Below are 21,954 nucleotides of genomic sequence, written 5' to 3'. Positions count from 1 at the left end.
CGGATGGGATAATGTTCTTATCACTGGCAATACAATTTTGGTGCCTTTCTTCCTTTACTTTTATCCTCTTCGCCACTGATCAGCTCGTTGAAATCTATTTAGAATGGGTACCATCAGGATGAAGCCCATTGGGTTTACACGTGTCACGCCTCCAATTATTTCTTAAAGATAAACTTTAATTTGGGTACAGCTAAAATGGTTTGATAAAACGCTGATATATGAAAATAAAATTTCCTTCCATGTTCATTATTGTTAAGAGTTTTCATGACAAAGTATACAGGTACTCCGAAAATAAAGACATGTCAGATTTAAATAAACCTGTAATATTATCACAGTCTTTTTTAGTTTATATTTTCTACCTTTCCTTAAGTAGGCAGGAGAAAAATCACTTGACCCGGCAGACCAGCATGTGTGTGTGTTTGTGTGTGTGTGGAGCTGAGTTCACGGCACGCAGTCTAGCGAGCTCATCCTGTTCACACTAGCTTCTAAGAATGCTGAGAATTTTGCATACGTTAACTGCACTATTAAAAAAACAATTAGTAAAAATGTTAATAAGAACTAAACACACTCGGTATTATCTCCTTTATCAGAGGTATCAGTCTATAGTTTCAAAAGTTGCCATCAGTCTCCCCGCTTCATAATCCCTGATGCCAACAACAATTTAAAACGACACCCGATGTGGACGTAAAGTGGAAAACATCCAGGATAGAGTCTCTGGTAGCTTAAGATAAAGAGGTTCGCCTGCGGCATAGTCACGACAGTCCAAATAAGCAACAGAAAATGGTGAGTGGTGTGTAGCTGGCGCCAACCTATATACAAGGTAAGGTATGCGCGGGGGTTGATGGCATGTGGGAGAAGGCAGCGCGTGGGGAACACCTCCGACTGAGTGTCTTTGCCCATGTATCACCACTCCCAGGGAACTCCACCTTGATGAAGAAAAATACTGTTTCTTTCTCTGTCGGCGAACGTGACCTAATCTAATATTTTTTTCTCACTTGGTGTTCAGGGGCTTGTGTGATGACCATTCATCGTCAGGGAAGATGAAAAATGTACCTGACAAGTTTACTGGAGGTAGAGCACTTAACCCCTGACAAAATTAAGGTAGATTAAATGTTCTAAATACTCCCTACAATAAATAATGTTAAGTGAATATATCTAGTTAAAATAGAATCTCTTCGTCATTTTGATGGTATTTTGGACGTTTATTTTGAGTCTTGGTTAAAGACCACCAGTCAGGTGCAGTCATACATCTTCACTTTCAAGTAATATTAATCACTGGAACCTTTGAGAGGTCTGGCCCCAGGCATGACGTAAAGGGTGCTAAGTGGTGGCACTGGTATATATTTTTCCTCTAGGGATATGTTTAGTGTAGTAGATGCTTATTATAAATTCCTAATTCAAGATTCTAAGTGTTGATAGTCTGGCGAGGGAGGAAAAACAGGGTGGGGTGTAGGAAGGGTCGGGGGAGGGGAGGGGGGTTAACGTGCTGCAGGTTCCCAACAATTGACATTAGATATATATATCAGAAGCACTCTGGTGTCGATATGTTCAACTTTAAGTTAACAAGCAGTGGTGTGAGTCAATGCATGGAGGATTAAGTGTCCTATGGCAGGTGTAACTAGCCGCGGGCAGGTGAGGTGGAGGCTAATTGGTACAGGTGGCTGGACTGGAGCAGGTTGTGGGTGGTATGGTCAGATACCCGCCACTTTCTCGCTTAATGACCAGCGTCTCAAATATTTTCGTTAAACTAAGGCAGCTTTTCTTATCATCAGTTGTTTTCTTTTACCCAATAACTTTACTTCACCAGACATTACTGACGAGTGTAGAATTATACAAATCTATTTCTTCAATTCGATGAGATTTTAGTTGACAAGCGACGCGAGTAAATCTTAAGAGTCGGGCATAGGTGGGTGATGGGCACGCATTGGCTCCAGGTGTCGCTGGAATTTTTATATTTTAAGAATATCACTTCACTTTCTTCTGATATTGTTCGCTCTTCTCTTAAAGAAACGCAGTATAAATCGTTTAGACGCTAAATTAAAAAATAATATGAAACCCATGTGCGTTTGTTGCGGCATTAAAAGAACACGTTAAAGAGCAAGTGGTCTGGACGAGACATTCAGGGTGGGTCTCCCAAACGATGCTCACTTGTTCCCGGGCGGCCCGTCATGGCGACCCTGGGCCAGCTGGTCGCAAATAGTCTGTGGTTTGCCTTCGACGCTCTTGATCACCAGAAGACCGGTGTTGTACCTAAGAGTCAACTAAAGGTAGGATAACCACATACGTAGATCATTTAAGATCAAATGGTGATCGGAAACCGAGTAGAGGCATGAAGGAGACGCGGAGTGGCGCAAGGCGTGTGCGAGCTAGGCGCGAGTGTGCACCGTGACCGCGACCTCCTGACACTTGGGCCGTCAATGAACTCCTCTCCTTACTAGTATGCATTACGTAATATTTTGGTTAAATTGTCCTCACACAGTGGAATAAAAACAACAAAAATTTGTATGGATATTCGGCGGTGCAGGATTTGCTTTCCGGGCGGTGAGGTCATAAGAGGTCCCCCGCGGAGGGTCGTGCCACCACACACGACAAGGGGCGATGACACCTAATTACTACCTCCTCACCAACACTTCACTGGGTGTGTGGTGATGGTATGATACCTTCCTCTCTTGTATACCAATTCCAGAATGACCTGCTACTTGATAAATTTGTCGCGTTTCGACGGTCCTGTACAATCATTTTCGAACTATTAATTGGTTACTCGTTTTCGGTTGCATCATTAATATACTTTGTAAAATATAAAATTATCATTTTGTACTGAGATTCGTTTTTTACTGTTTGAAAAGTGCAGGTGAAAGCTATCCCAGTTATAATGCCGAGGAACAGTCGCTGAGAGACTTATATATTGTGTTAGTCACCGAGACGAAGAGAAGTGCTAACATGTGCAGAACATCCTTGTGATAGGAACATTGCATCTTATTATAAAAACAGATGTGATAACATTTACAATGTTCCCCAAGTACTTTCTCTCACTGCCAGGAAGATGAGTTGACTTAGAGGTCATGACCCTGGAGCCCTCTGGCATGTCCACCTTGCGGCCCACCTGCTTGTGTGTGTGTGTGTGTGTGTGTGTATTTCAATTGTATCATCATCAACCATTATTCAACACATTGTGCCATCGTCAGCATTTATTCATTGTAAAATGCCGTTATTAAAGTAACGCTGATTAGTCTTCATTGTGGGTTAGGAAATCTGACTTAACATTAAAGAAAGTTTAACTTCCTCTCTCTCCCCATGTGTGCGTGTGGTGGCGTGCCCAAACCGACTCATTAGTAGACACGTAATAACCGACAGTCGCCGCCACACACCCTGGGCAGGAGGCACGTTGCGTGAGTGTAAGACAGACCCACAGTTCTCTCCACTTCAGCTCAGCTACAGGAAGTGCTGCTGTGCCTTTCAACACTACACAACCCGTGCACTCCACGTCTCTACACGTCTTTGTATGCAGGTTATACCGTGCATATACCTTATATGGAAACCACACACTAACTCCATGTAAGGATGATACTCGTATACTGTACAGTACACTTGCCTTGTACGGGCACTGCATGTATACCAATCGCCATGTTTTTATTTACTTTATATGAACACCACATCAATCTCGTATTTATGAGATACAGTACACTTACATTATCACCTATACCCGTTTTTTTGTATTGGTAAGTTACAGAACACTCCCCTTGTAAGGACAGATTACAGAACACTTCCTATTATTTTTATGTAGCATCTCCCGTAATTACATCAACAGTGTACCACAGTGCACGTTGGGATATGACAGAGGCCTTCAAAATGATGCAGGCAATAAATCATGAAGAGGGAAGCCCACCACTCTCACCCCATAATGGCAATACTAGTTCCCACTATTTTAAATTGTTCTATAAGCTCAAATCACGTCCACAAATAAAGACGAGACTAAACAACATCTCACTGTGCATCCATACAGTTTACTTGCATTTCCAAGTGTGCTGACAGTATTGTACATATATCTGTGAACTCATTGTTTTACGGGCTAAAAGGAAACTATTGGAAAGGCTAACTTTGACATACGAGACAGATTGAAGAGCAGAGTGAGATAACATCAGATGAATTAAAAAAATGAAGATTGGTTTGTGATTAAGTAAAACACCAGGAAAAGCAAAGTTGTGTGGGGGTGGTGGGATAGTATGTATGAATGGAGGTAAATTAGGTAATACATGTTGGGAATTGGATAATGCAGCTTTACGTCAATCTGTGTTACTGTGAAGCGGGGGTACGAGAGGTTTTGTATGAGTTACTGAAGATATGAGTGATTGTCTCAAATGAAACTCACTCTTCAACAATAAATAAACACTTCTAAACAAAATCATGGTGAAATGACCAAAGTTCTGCCATTGTGTCTGTTGGCAGTCGAGCGTACTTAATATGAACTAATATCAATGATCGGCCTATAGGACTTTCAATATGCACTGGAATAGTATGGTAGAAGCGGTTTTAAGGTCAAGGTTAAAGGTCACTGAGATATATTTAACCGCTCCAGCTTCAATAAATACGATGGAATCTTCACTAATTTTTATAAGTGAAGTGGATTACTTTTCTTCAGCGACCACCTTAGTCGTAACCATCTTCAACGAACAACTAAGCGTTCACCAAGACCTGATATTTCCGAATCGTTTCAACTGGCGGCTGGGATTCAGTAGTTGTCGACACAATGAAAAGTAAAGTTTCGAGGTCAGCGAAAAAGTTAATTGCACTCTACAGTTATCAACAGAATCTGACGATTTTTGTTACTGAAGATAACTAACGTTTTCTCATGACCACCAATATCAAATGTTAAGGTAAGAAGTCATTGAAATAACTCATTGTACTGCAGTTTTAGCAATAATGAATTCATCTTTTAGACATATTCACAGCTGACTTTCTCCAGCGACCAACTTACTATCACCGGTTTGGGTCAAAGTTCAGGCACTCGGCTCTCCAGCCTCTACACTGGTGAACTAATCTTTTTTTTTTTTAAACTGAAAGTGACGCACCTTTCTCCACCAACCTCACAATCGACTCTTTTTTTTTCGAAATGCAAATATGTTTGACAAGAATTATCTTTAACGTGCTTGTAGGTGTGTGTAAATTGCAATGACTTAGGTCTGAAAGGTCAAGTTTGGATTATGGAAGCTAATTTAGATTTGGTTAATTTTTTTGTATGGAATATTTTTCTTACTGTATTATACATTTATTTGTATTTTTTATATACCTACGTATATAAAATGATTTGATAGTCTGGGTTTGTATTATAGATTTTGTCTCGTTGGCTCAGCTATTTCACGAGGATGTATAGGATTGTTTCGCTTATGACGTTTGTATTGAAGCAGTTTGACAAGAGGAAGTAGTATAAGTTAGGTGTCAGAATGGTTTAGTTATTGTATTATAGTTTAGTTTGTTTAACATGTTAGTGGTTTATTTAAAAGGATACGCCTTTGTCCTGTACGCGTTTGTTGTATGTAGTTTGAGTTGTGTTAAGTTGTGTTTCGTGTTTTAAACGTAAATGTAGAGACTTGCTTGTATGCTACAGATATAAATCAGTTCAATAAGTGTAACCCGCAGGAGCTTATTAGCCTGACAACAAGGGACCCTACTTGAGTTAGATGACGTGTCCTGAGCCACCCGCTTGAGGTGGACACACATGTGGGTCGAGTTGGATGGGGGTGGTGCCTTTTTTTCAGCTGAGCTCACCATATTGAGGTCAGAAGATTTGCAGTAGTTTCTTTATGTGTTCAGGGGGTGCCCAATAAACTAGCCCCCTCGGGGGCAATCTAATCTGTGATGATCGTGTTTTAGACTCAAACGTAGTGAATAACTCTTTATTTTTAACTTTATTCTTGCGGGTTTATTTTTTATATATAATTAATTTATGTAGACGTCAGGAGAACGTAACAATAATCTTTGAAAATGAGATTACGTAACTAAAATGATATTTCCTCCAAGATGGATGGACTTGACCTAACACCCTTTATTCATCATATAAGTTACCAGTGATTTAGTCTCAAAACTCTCAATGTGACCTCACACCATGATGCGGGCTTCTTGATTTTTACAGTGAAACGTAAAATTATATCTTAAACTGGCCAAAATTTGGACAATTTAAGAAATAATTCATGAATTTAAATCAATTTAACGCAATATGCATGTTGTCAAACTTGCAAAGTAGAGGTGTATCATATACAGTACAGGTACAGGTATTTGCAAATGTACTTCTGTACATAGAGCGTTGTGGGTACAATACTGCACTGTACTAGCTAGGCAAACATTGTTTCAGCGATGCTCCAGTGGCGTCTCCATATGAACTGTTTCCTATTTAAATTATTAAATTATTCAACTACCTCAAGGTTGTCAACATACCTACACATTACGGTACAATGTTTTATACATGCTGAAACTACTGCACTGTGTTTCTTATTATACAGTAGCGTACCTGTACTGTACATATCTCTATGTTGGGTTCGACTGAGAAGATCAAAATGCCATTATCTGAGGATTGGTGACCATGATTCTCAACTTGAAATGCTTTCAGGTTGATTTTAGCAACAGGTTTTGCACCTCTGGGGATATATATTCGTATTTCATAAAGCTCTTCAAAATCCCCATCTGGAGTACTGTTGTAGTGGATTCCTCCCCTACAAACACCGTTTGTCGCAGAGTAGCCGACCCTCTTCGAATTCCCCAGCCTGCCCCTCGTGGTCTAGGTCGGTAACCAGCGCCGCCTAACAAGGCAGAGGTCAACTATCAGGCCACGCCTACCCCCGCTATATAAGACCTCACATGGCCGTGACCTCCCTTTTTCTACCTACAGCCACCAGCAAGCAACACCTCTTCCGCTCCTGCCTGGTGGCCCTACACCACGCTTGGACTCACGCTGCCACTCCCCAACACCAAGCTGCATTGTACATCCAATACAATATGTATACAGAGAGCACATTGTGATTTTCCTTTCTCCAACCCATCCTGAGTGTGAACCAATACCTCATAACCCCACACTGTCACCCCATCTGGTCCCCAAGATATGCTAGGGACTGTCAATTGGTTGAAAATGTTCAAAGAAGGACCACCAGACTAGTACCTTCACTTTGGCACCTCAGCTACCCTGAGAGATTGGAGCGCCTGAACTTGCATAGCTTATACTACAGACGGGCAAGGGGTGACCTAATTGAGGTATATAAGCATCTCAAGGGGCACTACTCAGTCGAGTGTCCTTACTTGAAGCTGGCGGACGCTCGCCCCACAAGGGGTCACAGCTCAAGATTGAAAAAGCCGCAAGTCCAGAAAACTGTGAGGGCAAACTTTTTCGGAGTGAGAGTTGTGAACTCTTGGAACAATCTACCAGAAAGTGTTGTGACGGCACAGAGTGTGAGCTCTTTCAAGACAAGACTTGACCAACACTGGAGCAGGTTCAGGTACATTCAGGAGCCGGTGCATGCCCAGTATGTGCCAACAGTGCGTAACCGAGACGTGACCGATTGCCCAAGCGGCTAACGAGCCGATCTTTTGAAGAAGAGGATAAAAGAAAAGGAAAAATAATCAGAGACGTGACCGATCGCCCAAGCAGCTACTGAGCCGATCAGTGGTGAAGAGGATAAAAGTAAAAAAGTCAAGTTGCACGAGCAAGGCAGATACGATTATGCTGAAACAAAACACAGGACTGTTGTTCGCATGATGCCCATGAGGCGGCACGTGGGTAGGTGAACTGCGTGGAAGATAGAAAAGCAGCTTCTGCACATACTGGCCATATTGTATTTGACAAGTGAAGGGAAAGATGCACTTCCTCAGTGTTTACATTCAGCCTAACAATAACTATCGTTAACATGGATTTTGCCCTATGTAAAATGGACGATCGTAAATCGGGGATACCTGTACAGTACAGTATGTCTAAAACAGGGCCACCAGACTGGTGCCTGCATTACCACACCTCAGGGTCCCAGAGATATTACAATGCCTACAGTTGCCTAGCTTATAGTACTATGGTATAGGAGGATAAGGGGTGACTTATTACAAGTCTATGAGAACCTCAGAGACCATTATTTAGTTGAGTGTTCATACCTGGAACTAGCAGATGTCTGGCCCACTAGCGTTACAGCTTAAGGTTAAAAAAGCCAAAAGTTCAGAAAACCGTCGGGGCAAACATCTTTGGAGTGAGAGTTGAGAACTCTTAGAACAATCGACCAGAGTGCTGTTATGGCACCAAGTGTGAGCTCATTCAAAACCAGACTTGACCAACACTGGTGGAGATTCACATACATTCAGGAGCAAGCACATGCCCAGTACTTGCCAACAGTGCATAACAAGACATGACCAACTGCCCAAGCAGCTAACAAGCCAATTAGTCATGAAAAGGATAAGGTGATATCATTTTATTCACCTATCCCAATTTTTGTCTTCCCCTAACCCTTCTAATCTCAATTTTACCCTGGTTAATATTGACAAAATACCTGCCGAACCATTATTTGTTTTGTTCTTTTCTTAATATACTTTCAATGGTGAGTTCTTATATGATATTCAGTTCTTGGGCAAATGCTTTATTTGATAGATAATTAGGTGCCTAGGTACGTACTACTTTTTCTTACTCTGCGGTGATGCCAAAGCCCTAATTATATGGCCAAAGTATCTCATTTTCCTAATTCTATAAATTTCAAATACAGTACCTGTATTTCTCTTGATGTTTCAAAAACATGATTTGTTTGCTGATAATCCTCTCCTGGTCTTTTGACACATTATGTTGCTAAGCACTCCCGTGCTGGCCCAACCCCTTCCGCTCAGCCGTATCTCACACCGAGAGCACCCCTCCCGTAAGCAGAAATGCTGGAACAGTGGACCGGCCCTATCAACCACCTAAATTCCTCCCACTAGTCTCATGGCCAGGCAGCAATGTTTTATCCTTCAAGTACCTGTTGCACTACTGCCTCACACTCAAGTATAGGTGCATGATATCCCCAATATTATTACTTCATAGTGTACATGTTAATTTGATGCTCGTGTATCATTTTATACACAACAAACATGCCCTAAAACTATGATTTACCTTACAGGTTTTAACACAGAATGTGGGCGTCCTCTTGAAAGTGGACAGGCATGTGGAAAATTGTATTGCTGAATATCTTAGTTCAAAACAATTAAATTTTGAGCAGTACCTCTACTTTCTTACACACGAGGTGAGTGAATGCAATACCCATTTCTTTTCTTCCCATCTTCACACAGTATCAGTTTTGGTATGTGTACTACTGTACAGTACAGGAAAATATGTTTTAACTCTATTTAAATATTAATTTACTTTCATTTGAGATACAGTAGTATACTGTATTTGACCATTTTATTTTTTTCTTCAATACATGAAGTGAGGAATTATAATATAAGAGAGGTGTGAGTGCTGGTCATCTAGTGGAGATTAGTAATTCTTTGGGTGAAATTTTTCCCTTTGCCACCTTAGTGTACCTATGTGATAAATGGCTGACTGATATTGTATGTTTCATTAAAAATTAATATTAATGTCATCATCTATTAACATAATTAACATATAGTACTGTAGTACTATCCCAATATAATCTGTTTAACTAACATGGAAAAAATTATTTTTGTGGAGCTGCTCTTCATTATTATGGTTTTCATTTAGGTTCTAGCTGAAGTAGATGATGGATCAACACCATATGGTGAGCTTAAGAAACATCATGACACGCTTGAACACACTTTCTGGCTTCTGGGCAGGGCCACACTTTTACAGCGACATTTCCCAGTTTTCTCGGAGGATGCTGTGTTCAAACTTTTCCGTATATTCTGTCTTCTGGCGGACCGATCACCAGCGAGAAAAAGTCTTTTACAGGTTAGTCAAATCAATCTTTTTTAGGTAAGATGTAATAATAATAGTGATAAATCCGTTAATTGAAATAATTGGTGCAGAGTTCTTCCGGGAATTTTTTTTTGAGACCTCTTTATATGAAGAAGAATTTCTCATCCCCGGAAAAAATCACACATCCTTGGAATTTTTTGGGGGTACTGGGGTAGGTTTCCCAAGTCTAAACTACGCATCTCAGCTGGGAAAAGTTTTCCTTGAGTCTAAACTACGCATCTCTCACAGACAGACACAGAGCAGTATTTATTTATGTGAACACCACTGTACATGTACAATATATTATAAATAAACAAAATATACTACTGTATACACTATATATACTCATCAGCAGATGCTGTCATCTTGCTCTTATGATGTAGGCAGGCCAAAATGATATGATGATTTATTGTCAGACCCATAATACTTTTAGTTCTTTGAGTTCAAATTACTATGGCACTCAAACTTTGGCAGCCCCCTCCTAAGGAGAGTAAATACAGGTAGTTTATTTTGGGATAAAAACATACAAACGCCATTCTTTTCATACACTCCTGGGATTAAATGGGAATACTGTATATGTAGTTATTCTTTTTGTTTAAGAAAATTATATAAATAGAAATACCATTGAATAATAATTTTGTAAAATCTATAAACTCATTGATTAATGCATTATCTTCTTTATTTTCAGGTGACACTAAATATTGTAGAGGTGAGAGAGGTTACAAGGCATCTGATCACAAATCTAGGAAGAGAATGGGACATTCGTGATTTTAATCAATTAGCAACATCAATTTCATGCTTCACATTTCCTGTATTCCTTACATTTTTAGAAGGTCGCTATGCACAGGATACTGAATCCCCTGCACTAGAGAGAGGAGTCAGTGAAGTTTACAAGAATTTTGTTGAGCAAGTTCTGAAACTTGTGAGTACTGAACTGTTTGATGTCTGATGATAATTTTACTTTTGTTGAAAGCTGAATTTGTGAAGTTAACACTTTGCAGGTCTAGTCAGAATGATCTTACACATGATTCTATTAATTTTACTCATTGCTGTACTTTGCATATACTGTACTATATAACGTAGTACAGTACTATAAAAGTATCAACTTTTTATTTCATTGTCTTGAATTTGCAGGGAAAGGTGTACCAGCGTGTTTGGTGGGCACCATTATGGGTGAAAAGAGAGATAGAATTACGACCTTGGGCATTGGTTGCGCCTAGCCATAAACTTAAAGTGCGATCAGCAGCACTAGCTAAGGTGGTGGGTCGGGCACAGGTATACCTCACTCCCTCGGCCACAGTTCATAACATCCCTGATGAACCTGGTGCGAGGTTGTGTCGCTTCTCACTCTGCTTAGAAAGCAACAAACTTGTTCAGCTAGCAGCTACTGATCACAGGTGAAAAATTTAATTATGTTATCTGTATGCATATATAAATATAACCTTGCCTTTAGTGGAATACAGAGGAACATCATCATGCATCGTGTTTTCCTTAACCCTGGTGAGGTGGCATGCAAGAATCAAGGTCAAAACAAAACTATCATTTAGAACTTGCCTAAAGTATTTATGCTCTTTAATGCCAGTCTGTCAGTTGTTTCTAAGCTGCTTTACAAAGTGGCAGCCATCAACATGGTGGGACAGATGGACCAATGGATGCATTGATAACCCAGAAACTTAAAATGTCTAGTTTGTCTACATAAAGTTTTAACTATGAAAAACTTCCCCTTCGGTGTCTCTGACAGAGCAAATAAGGTACATCACAGGATGTTGCTGCCTTATCAGTTTACTAGCCATTTTGGGTGGTTGGTCTGTTCTTTGTTATGAGCCTTATTATCCAGTGTTAATACAAGAGGAAATCAGAGTACCCAAAGGAAACCTGTAATGTTTGGTAGTGTCACAATGAATAACACACTTCCCACATGCGTCCTAGGCCAGGACTCAAACCCATGACACGGTAGTGAGAAGCATGTGTTACTGGTGTACTGTACTACCAACACCCCTTATGAAGCCCTTGATAGCATTATGGTGACAACATAGGAAATTCCTTGTTAGGTGTTTGAGCTTTAACAGTATGCAGACTTGCTAAATACTGTATATTCCATCGCTGTTACAGATATGCTTGTGGTGTTGTGTACTCAAATAATGTATTATGTATTTACAAACTATTTGCTCATTTTATGGGTATATTTCTGGGATACTGTACCAATTTTTCTTATCTCTGAAGGAACAAGTCTGAATGGTTACGAGCTCTAGATGCTGCTATTCATCATTCTAGAGAAACTCTTCCTTATCAAGCAATAATGTCGGCTGCTAGAAAGAATGAGCATGCAGAAGAAGAAGCACGAGAAACTGCTGAACGTATAAGACGTGACTCACAGGCAGACATTATTGAGAATACACAAGCTGAACTTATGGCTGAAAAAGTGGTTTGTTCTTATAATTGTTATCATAGTCAGTGTGTAATAACTTCCTTTGTCTTAGAGAGACCAGAAAAATCTGCAGTTGATAAACTGTGATGAATTAATTTACCATTACAGTACTTTACTGTACCATACTAAATGTCATCCAATACTAACCACTAATGTCAGATTAATTTGATTAAATGAGTCAAGTTATCCTCTATATCCCCAGGCTCGAGCACAGGCTGAAGCAGCAGCCCGACAGGAAGCTGCAGCTCGTCAAGAAGAAGAAAAAAGGGTTTTAGAACTTCAGACTATGAGACTTCAGCTTGAAACTTTACTTGAGGAAGAGACCCAAGCAAAACGTGATGAAGAAATTGTTAGGTAATCATCATCATTTGAAGTTACCAATACTGTACTGTATATACAGTACAGTATGTACAAAAAAAAAAGAGAAATGTTAAATGTGTTTAGTTTGAATGTGTGACAAACTATCACATTGCTGAGTTTACAGAAGAAGTGAATTCATCACTTGACTCAAGAATGAAAAAAATATATGGTATACAGTATTTTGCCGTACTGTACATACAGTACTTTTGAAAATTCCTTTACATGAGAGCTTTTCTTCTTACGAGTTTTTGTATTTTGTTACAGTACAGCACTGTACTACTCTGTAAAACTCCCTGGAATTAAATCCTGATTTTGGAGTGTTTTCAACAAGATTTATTTTCAGAAACCTTCAAGCAAGAGTATTAAGTGAGGAATGGGAGCGGAGAGAAGAACTGGAACGTCTACAAGCAGAACAAAAAAAAATGTTGGAAGAGGAGACAAAGAAACGACAAGCCTTTGAGCTTCAGCAAGAAGAGAAAGATAGTCAACTTAGAGGTAAGGAATTATGCAGTAGCTTTGTCCAGTATTTAGATGTTATATTTAATAATCCTTTGATAGTATTGATTCACTGTATAGGACAATGTAAAAACCGATTCAAGAAAGTAGCAGCATCTTCTGTTAACCAAAATTTCCATACAAAAAAAAAATCTGATAACAAGTTGCCAATCACAGGATAATAAGTTGCATGCATGGAAAAATAAGATGTGTTGGACATCAATTGAGTAATGGCTTGTTTTACATCCTAAAAGACAAGAGGTTGAACTTTTTGACTGCTTGAAGCAATATGGGAAAGCATTGTGAAAATTTTTGCATTTGATATCTATGTATGTAGTGCCATGTAAATGTTCTTTAATTATTAATTAATTGGAAATTAAATTTTCAGAGGCAGAGAAACGTTTACGAAAGCTAGAAAGTGAGAGACTGAGACTTGATCATGAATTACGTAGCGCCCGAGAGAAGATTATCATGTCTGAACGTGGGAAAGAATTGCTGGAAGCTAGGATGAAGGTAACAGTATGAGGAATTTGAGTGATTTAAAATTAGAACAGAAACCAATTTGAAGCTTTACTATTTTGTGAAAAAAAAGTTATACTGTTTTACTTTCCCAGAGATTCGATCAGTCAACCTACTGAATGAGAAGCAGAAGCATTATTACTGAGTTACTGAATACATAGAGAACTGGCACAAGCTATACACAATCTTTGTTTCTTTAATACATTCAGTAGTTCATAGCAGCATCTTCATATCAGTGGGCAGACAGTTGCAAGACTCACTGGGGAAGGTTGAAACATGTTTAATAGATGTACAGACGCATTGTACAATTTCCTGATATCTACAGTATATGCAAAACAGTCCCTTACACTTCATGGCCTTGCTCTGTATGGTTTCTTAATTACACAATTTGAAAAATATAAATAAAAACATCCAATTGGAAACAAAAATAAAAAAATAAAAAATGAGTCCTAGTACTCGATATTCACACACATATGGTAGTGAGTTTTAGGAGCTGTATGGTTGCCATTTAATACCCTGGTACAGTACTGTATACTGTATTATAATTACAGTATGTGAAAATGGTACAGTACAGTATTCAAAAGATATCTTAAAACATAATGTAATGATTATTACTGTACAGTACTCGCATTACAGTACAGTATGGATATCTACACCAGAGAAAAATTAGAGAAAGACATTACATGACACACCACCACTCAGTGTTAGGACGAGCTGAAAAAATTCTATCAGTACATGTATTCAGAGTACTGTACACCTTTTTTTCACTCACACTATATTAAAATTACTGTACATTTTCTTGTACATGGATGGCAATACACATCACCAATGTGACAATTCACTAAACATCACTTATACAAGAGAAAGATTTTCACGTTATACTGTACCATCCATTTTATTTTGTTCTGGGGTGTACATATTCACTCTGTATAGTGCCGGTAGTTTTTTTTTATTGCATTACTGTAATAAAAGTATTGCACAACTATTATTACATTTGAAAAACCATATAGTCTAAGAATGTACAAAATGGCAGCCACACATCTTGCCCCATCCCTACTGATACAATATTAGTTAAGTGGTGTACAGATTAATACCATAGTAAACTATGTACATTATACAGTACAAAGACACTTTATGTACTATGACAATATGTTTTCATTCTACCGTACATATCAACACTGTACCATATACAGTGGTCCCTCGGTTAACGAGATTTCGGTTAACGAGTTACCTCCCGTAAGATTCTTAAATTCGGTTAACGAGCAACCCCTCGGTTAACGAGATTCTTACGAACCAACCTCAACAAGTTTTGGCTTGCACTGGGCGGTCAACCAGCTGTAGTATTAGTCCGCCAATACATTAATCGGTTCTAGGGCTTAAATTCCTTACTATTTTAGTATATATCAAGAAGTTTATACTATTCAATAATTTTAAAAGTTTAATATTAAATTTTTTAGTCATTTTAACAATTATTCAACATAATTGAAGGTAAAGTGACTATAGTTTAATGCGCGGCATCCAGCCTCCTAACACAGCAAACAGGCGTTAGTCTCTCTCTGTTTTCACTGGAGGTAACATCTTGCTTGAGACTCTCTTCAACTAAATGCTTTTTTCTGTGTTTCCAAGCAAATTATTAGTCATTTTGAAATTTATTTTACATATTGACAATATATAGTGCAGTGCAGTGTTATTTTAAAGAAAATATTCTTTATTTACAACAAGTTTAACTTTGAAAAGCACGTGTTGACTTTGTTTGAATCTGCATGGGGCCTAAGAGATCAAGAAAAGCGATTTCAATCCAAACCAAGCAGGAAATCATAAAAAAACATGAACAAGGCATTAGAACAAATGCGCTATGCAAAGAATATGGCATGTCGACATCAACTGTGTCGACAATTCTTGCACAGAAAAACAAATTTAAAGAAGTGAAAGTGAGAGACAAATCTACAAGAGTGTTTAAAAGTAAATCCCTAATTGCAGAAACTGAGAGGTTACTTATCATCTGGATTAGGGAAAAACAGATGAAAGGTGATTCAGTTTCTACTGAATTCATTTGTGAAAGAGCCAGGGAGATTTACAAACATTTAAAGACAGATCAACCTGGTTCTTCAGGCACAGAATTTGAAGATTTTTGGGCCAGCAAAGGCTGGTTCGAAAAATTTAAGAAAAGAAGTGACATTTTCAGTGTTGTTAGGCATGGTGAAGCTGCTAGTGCTGATAAGGAAGGGGCAGCAAAGTTTTTAGATGAATTTAAAAAGCTGATGGAAGAAGAAAATTATCTTCCACAGCAAGTGTTCAATGTGGACGAAACTGGGCTGTTCTGGAAAAAGATGCCCCAAAGAACATTCATCACCAAATATGAAGCCTCTTTACCTGGGCATAAACCCATGAAAGACCGTCTCACTCTATTGCTTGGTGCCAATGCTTCAGGGGATTTCCGACTGAAGCCTATGCTTGTCTACCACTCTGAAAACCCCAGGGTGTTCAAGCAACAGAAAGTGGTAAGAACAAAGCTTGGAGTTTATTGGAAGTCCAACCGTAAGGCATGGGTGACAAGACAGCTCTTTAATGAATGGGCTGTTGATGTGTTTTGCCCTTCTGTCAAGAGCTACCTAACCACCAATAAACTCCCTTTAAAGGCTCTTCTCCTCATGGATAATGCTCCTGGTCATGACCCTGACCTTGCCAGAAATTTGGAGTATATCAATTTGACTTTGTGAAAGTGTTGTTTTTGCCTCCAAACACTACATCAATCATACAGCCAATGGACCAGAATGTGATCAGCAACTTCAAGAAGTTGTACATGAAGAAAATGTTTAGGAGGTGTCATCAGGCAACTTCCAATGATCCTGAACTAACACTGAAACATTTCTGGAAGACACAATTCAACATCCTGGAGGCTGTAAAATTGATTGTGTCATCATGGCAAGAAGTCTCCACTAGATCCCTCAATTCTTCATGGAAAGCACTGTGGCCATCAGTAGTCCATGATTTTGAGGGATTTGAGGAAGAAACAGAGTTGGACCAGGAGATTGTGTCCATTGGTCAGTCATTGGGCCTTGAAGTGGAGGAGGAGGATGTGGAAGAGCTTGTGATGTCTCATGAGGAGGAACTTACTCCTGATGACTTGAAGCAACTGGATGAGATGTTACAGGTAGAGGCTGACAGTGGTGAGGAGGAAATTGAAAGTGATGACCATATGTCAGCTAAACAGTTGAAAGATGTGATTTACTACTGGGAGAAGTTCAGGGAACTGGCTTCAAAGCACCCAGAAGTGGAAAAAACTGAACTAAATTTGTGTCATGTTGAGGACTCAGTGGTCTCCTTCTTTAAACATAAGTTAATGGTGAGGAGGACAGATGCCCCACAGACCACAATTGACACTTTCTTCAGTAAAAGGCAGAGGGAACAAGATGCTATCCCTCAGCCTTCCACTTCAAGAAGGAGAGAGGATGTTCATGGTGGAGAATCTGTCAGTCCAAAGGTTCCTGACATTTTCATGGAAGGTGACTCACCTTCCAAGAAGCAGTAAAATGCTTCTCCTCCACCTCCACTTCCTTCTCTTCTCCCTTCTCCTCCTCCACCTCCCACTTCAAATTCACATCATCATCATCCAGGAGCCTTCTACATACACACCTCAAAGTAAGTGAACTTTTCTACCATTTTTGTTGAATTTAGGCAATTTTCGGTGAGCTGGAACCAATTACCCAAAAACCCATTGAAACAATGGTTTCGGTTAACGAGATTTTCGGTTAACGAGCAACCTGCTGGAACGGATTGTGCTCGTTAACCGAGGGACCACTGTACATTACACTCAGTCAGATTACCTCAACCATCTGAAAAATTACCGATCTGAAGGGATCTTGGTCCTTAAAAACCTTACAGATGAGTGAAGCTCTTCTCTATACAGTACACTATACAGGTATTCCTGCTTAATTCCTTTCATTTATTCATACTGCTATAAAAGATACATGAAGCTGTAGTACAGTACTGCACAGCATTATCTTTCCACAAAATGGCCCGGCCCTATATCTGATTTACCCTTGACATTTTACACATGCCAGCACCACCCATCAGCAGCATGTCCTCATCCAAAAGAAAAACTTGATGCTATGGTACCAACTGATTCACAGACACTATTGCTTATATTGTTTACTGGATATCCATCTACCTCTTTTGTAGTGTGGCCTTCAGTCAATTCCACCATCTTCTTGGTCTATCCCTCTCCTTACTACCATCCACCTCTGAATTATACATTATTTCCCAATCTTTTACTTTCCATTCTCTTCTACCTGTGAAATCCAGTTCTGGTTCTCCCTGACACTTCTTTCATTCCCATGTCTCATCATTCATCCATTTCTTATTCTTTACATCCCATTTACCCCACACATGGCTCTCAAACACATCATTTCTGCTGTTTTTACAAGAGATTTGCTCCTTCCCCTTGCATCCATAGACCATACTTTATCCCTATTAATAAAGTTGGTTCAACAGTTCCTCTTGCATGTCTTCATTTTTGTGTCCTTTGACACTCCTTTTTTTCCATACATTTCTCAATTCATTTATTACATAATTTTTTCTGTTCCATTGCAATTCATTTCACTTATCATTTCATTTGCTGAGACATCCAAGCCACTTCTTCCATTCTGTTTCCTTAAAATTTATTTCACCCAGACTCCTTTCTTAACTTAATCTCATCACACTGCTTTTCTACACATACTTTACGTCTTTTTCCTATTACACCTAGTAAACACTTGTCCAAACTCATTCAATGACATTTGTAACTTATCTCAAGAAACACCTACTAGGTTACTATCATCTGCATACAGCAGCTGATTCACCTCCTATTTATAACCTGTATTCACCAAACTTGCATTTCTTTCCAATGCTCTTGCTAACATCAATATTTTTTAACATTCTCTCTGAACCATCACTTTCGCTGTAAGCAACACTCTAATTAGACATCAAGACTATCTCATCTATACCCACACAATCCCACTCTCAACATCAACACAGGTAGTCCCCAAGTTATGAACGCCTGACATACAAAAATACCCGCACTTACGAACGGGTCCCCATACAGTGTACTGTATTCACCAGTATTCACCACAAAAAGGCTGTAACTTAAATCTCATTCTTCACATTACTTTATATTGTTTAACTTCACTTTATTCACATTATTTACATTGTGTATTTGTTTTGTATGGAATATTATTGTTGCTTTGTATGGGCAGGGTTGTGTTTTAACTTAATCTAACTTATGGACTTAACACTGTTCTGACTTACGAACAGATTGACTTACGAACAGGGTCCAGGAATGTAACCCGTTCGTAACTCGGGGACTGCCTGTACTGTACTCACACTGTAACCATGCACATCACTCAAACAGGTATACAGCATATTTATTCCTATTTATATTCTTCCATTCCTTTATAGGAATTACAAATAAGAAAGCTTTGCTAATTTAGCTGTTACATGTAACCAAGTTCAATATAATGCACACATATTAATCAAAAACATGTGTACATACGACTTTATTTGCTTTAAGTAAAATGTATATTCTGGTTTAGTGATACAAGCTGCTTATCTACCTGCGTGTATCAGTATACCCCTCTCTGGATTCACACAATTGTCTAGATGCATGTAGAGAATATATCTCTGCCCGGATTCTAAATACATCAGAACAAATAAAAAAATATCTAGTACAGTACTGTAATTTGAATTATTGACATACCTGTATTCACCATCTGGGAATATTCTTGATTCTAAGGGAATCACTCAGATTGTTTGGTGAGAAATACTGAATGTTTCTTTTGTTTTCACACAGGTAGAACAATTGATAATAGTTAATGCTAAGAATCACACAATATTGTACATTTAAAATGGTTGCCTTACCAAGTATAAATAAAGCAATAAGTAGAGGTACAAAAGATGAGAAGCAAGAAAAAAGTGTAAAGAAACTTAGAATGAATATCAATACAAAATTTATAAATCATTACCAGTATATGTATACAGTACAGTAGTTATCTTTGAAAGATAAGGTAGAGTCAGGACTTGTAGTACACTACCAAGTCATGCTGCAGTATAAGTGTGGTAAAAATGAGTCATCACTCCTACAGAAGAATTTCCTTGAGCAACTAAAGCTAACTAGTCTCTATTTGTAAGAAGTACCAGTAATTGATTTATCTATTGGTTTATTAGGTCAAGGAGAGAACACCACCTGTCCGCACTTACTCACTTCGGCCAATACGAAAGGAGCGTGGAACAGCCCCAGCCAGATCTTCATCATTTAATGCTCATGCTGCACGCCTGTTCAAGTTTCGCTCCAAAAATGAGGACACTAATGATAATGGAAGTGGAAATAGCAATGGTACTGTGGAGAGCAACTGAAGCTTATTAGTGCTATGAGAAGTAGCAAATCTTGATGAAATAAAGTTAATATATATTTTAGAACATACTGAATAAATTTGTCTGTGACATGTGTATATATGAAATTTTATTTAGAGAATGACACTTATTTAAATCTATGTATAACAAAGTAAGAATATATATTATAAAATGCCATGACTGCTCAATCTGGGTGCAATATTTTAAATTAAGTCATTCTTTTCATATTTTGAATTCAGAAAGAGAAGAGAGAAAATATACTAATACAATTTAGGTTAAGCAAATATTGTATACAAGAGCTTTGTTTTATCCATCATGGAGTTACAGGCTTTTACAACTGGTCAGTGGTGCTTTACTTGGTGTAGGTTTGATATTGTACCTGGCTTTCCTAAGACCTTCTTAGAGTCTCCTCTCTCTGTTTACATGACTTATGAACATGACTGTCAGTATGATATTTTTGTGCTAGATATGTTATCGTTAAGTGTATTCTTAAATATAATGATCCCATAGTGTACTACATCTTTCAATATCGTTTTCATTTGCTTAGAGCTTTAAGCACTTTGGTTTGCCTTGACCTCATTCAGTGCTATATATATACATACTAGTATTAGCAAAAAATAAATAATGCAAAACATTTTAATCATGATGTTATTGTAACTCAGCAATCACAGATGTAATAAATTATTGAATTTATTTTTATTATTCATATCAGTATTATGTAATTTGTTTTTCTTTATATAAATTACAGACCAGTAACATTCAGCCCATCTTTTCATATTTCTTTACAATAAGATGTATAAAATTTCATGATCTACAGTACTGTACTATGTGAAAAATAATGTACTGTATTATATTCACAGAATCTATTACTTATTTGACAATTTGTATCAATATTTTGAAATGTTGACTACTTCCCCATTAGATGTACAGTATATGAAATTATTAAAATTCACGTAAATCCAAAAATGGGAATACATTTGTAAATGCAAAACAATACACTTATAAAAAGCAGAAGATTGTTTAATGCCCAAAAAACAATACTATTCCATTCTCAGTGTGCAGTACAGTATGTTGTGCAGCACTAACTGGTGAGGGGAATGAACAGCAAAAGTGGATATAATACACTGTACAGTCTCTCCTTGACTTACAACGGGGTTCCATCCTGACAACAACCAGGTTGTAAGTCGAATTGGTCGTAAGTCGAAAAGGCGAAAATAATGCATAGAAATTCTAAAATGGGTGTCTCTTTTTCTTCTCAGCACCACGAGAACTCTCACTTTTACGCTTGCCAGCAACTTTAAAGGAATTACAAACAAAAATTTTGTCAGTACACAGTGCGATCACTAATGTCGGGACTCGAAAATATGTAAAGTGAAAAATATTTTATACGACCATGGCCGTCGTATGTCCGGGGTGTCGTAAGTCGAATATGCCGTAAGTCGAGGAGAACCTGTATACTGTACTAAGCCTTTGGTACACATACATTAGAGGCAGAATGGGCAGAATTGCATTAATCTGGTTTCACTTCCCCAGCTGTAAAGTACCATAAGTGGTCTGTTGCCAGTGTTACAGGTAGTAAAACTATAAGTCGTGGAAAAACCATTACAATACTCTTATGTGAATTAGAAATAAAGAAAATATAATACTGTATAAAACTATAAAATAAGAAAAAATAAAAGCATAGGTGTGGAAGGCAACTCCATCGTTAAACAAGGGATATTTGTAAGTTTAAGTGGTAGCAGTGGTCCTAAAAAAGCCCATAAAGCCATTACCTTAGATGTAAAGCTGTAAGTGCTATGATGGTTTGATCTGGGGTGGGGTGAGGCAGATGACAGTAGTGCCACCCTCTCTCCTTTAC

General features: G+C 38.4%; 1 protein-coding gene across 3 annotated transcripts; it reads left to right on the top strand.

Annotated features, from left to right (window-relative positions):
* The first annotated feature begins 666 nt into the window (after positions 1-666).
* On the top strand, positions 667-21,107 carry LOC121878555 (differentially expressed in FDCP 6-like). 3 transcript variants are annotated; one of them, XR_006091177.1, is made up of 11 exons: positions 2,115-2,267; positions 9,114-9,236; positions 9,695-9,901; positions 10,596-10,829; positions 11,042-11,304; positions 12,131-12,332; positions 12,538-12,689; positions 13,039-13,190; positions 13,579-13,703; positions 19,002-19,098; positions 19,911-20,048. XR_006091177.1 is itself a non-coding variant. In XM_042384865.1 (10 exons), exons 1-10 carry the CDS (start codon positions 781-783, stop codon positions 20,097-20,099), a joined length of 1,650 nt encoding a protein of 549 aa, XP_042240799.1. In that variant the 5' UTR covers positions 667-780; the 3' UTR covers positions 20,100-21,107. The 3 variants fall into 3 exon arrangements, 2 of the variants coding, with proteins under 2 accessions (XP_042240799.1, XP_042240798.1); XM_042384865.1 differs by lacking the exons at positions 2,115-2,267; positions 19,002-19,098 and adding an exon at positions 667-783 and having other exon boundaries at positions 19,911-21,107; XM_042384864.1 differs by lacking the exon at positions 19,002-19,098 and having other exon boundaries at positions 19,911-21,107.
* Positions 21,108-21,954: the final 847 nt, after the last annotated feature.

The sequence above is a fragment of the Homarus americanus genome, unplaced genomic scaffold (genome assembly GCF_018991925.1).
Source record: "Homarus americanus isolate GMGI-L3 unplaced genomic scaffold, GMGI_Hamer_2.0 scaffold41027, whole genome shotgun sequence".
Lineage (NCBI taxonomy): Eukaryota > Metazoa > Arthropoda > Malacostraca > Decapoda > Nephropidae > Homarus > Homarus americanus.
The sequence above is the reverse complement of the archived record's forward strand: the minus strand, read 5'-3'. Positions and strand labels throughout refer to the sequence as shown.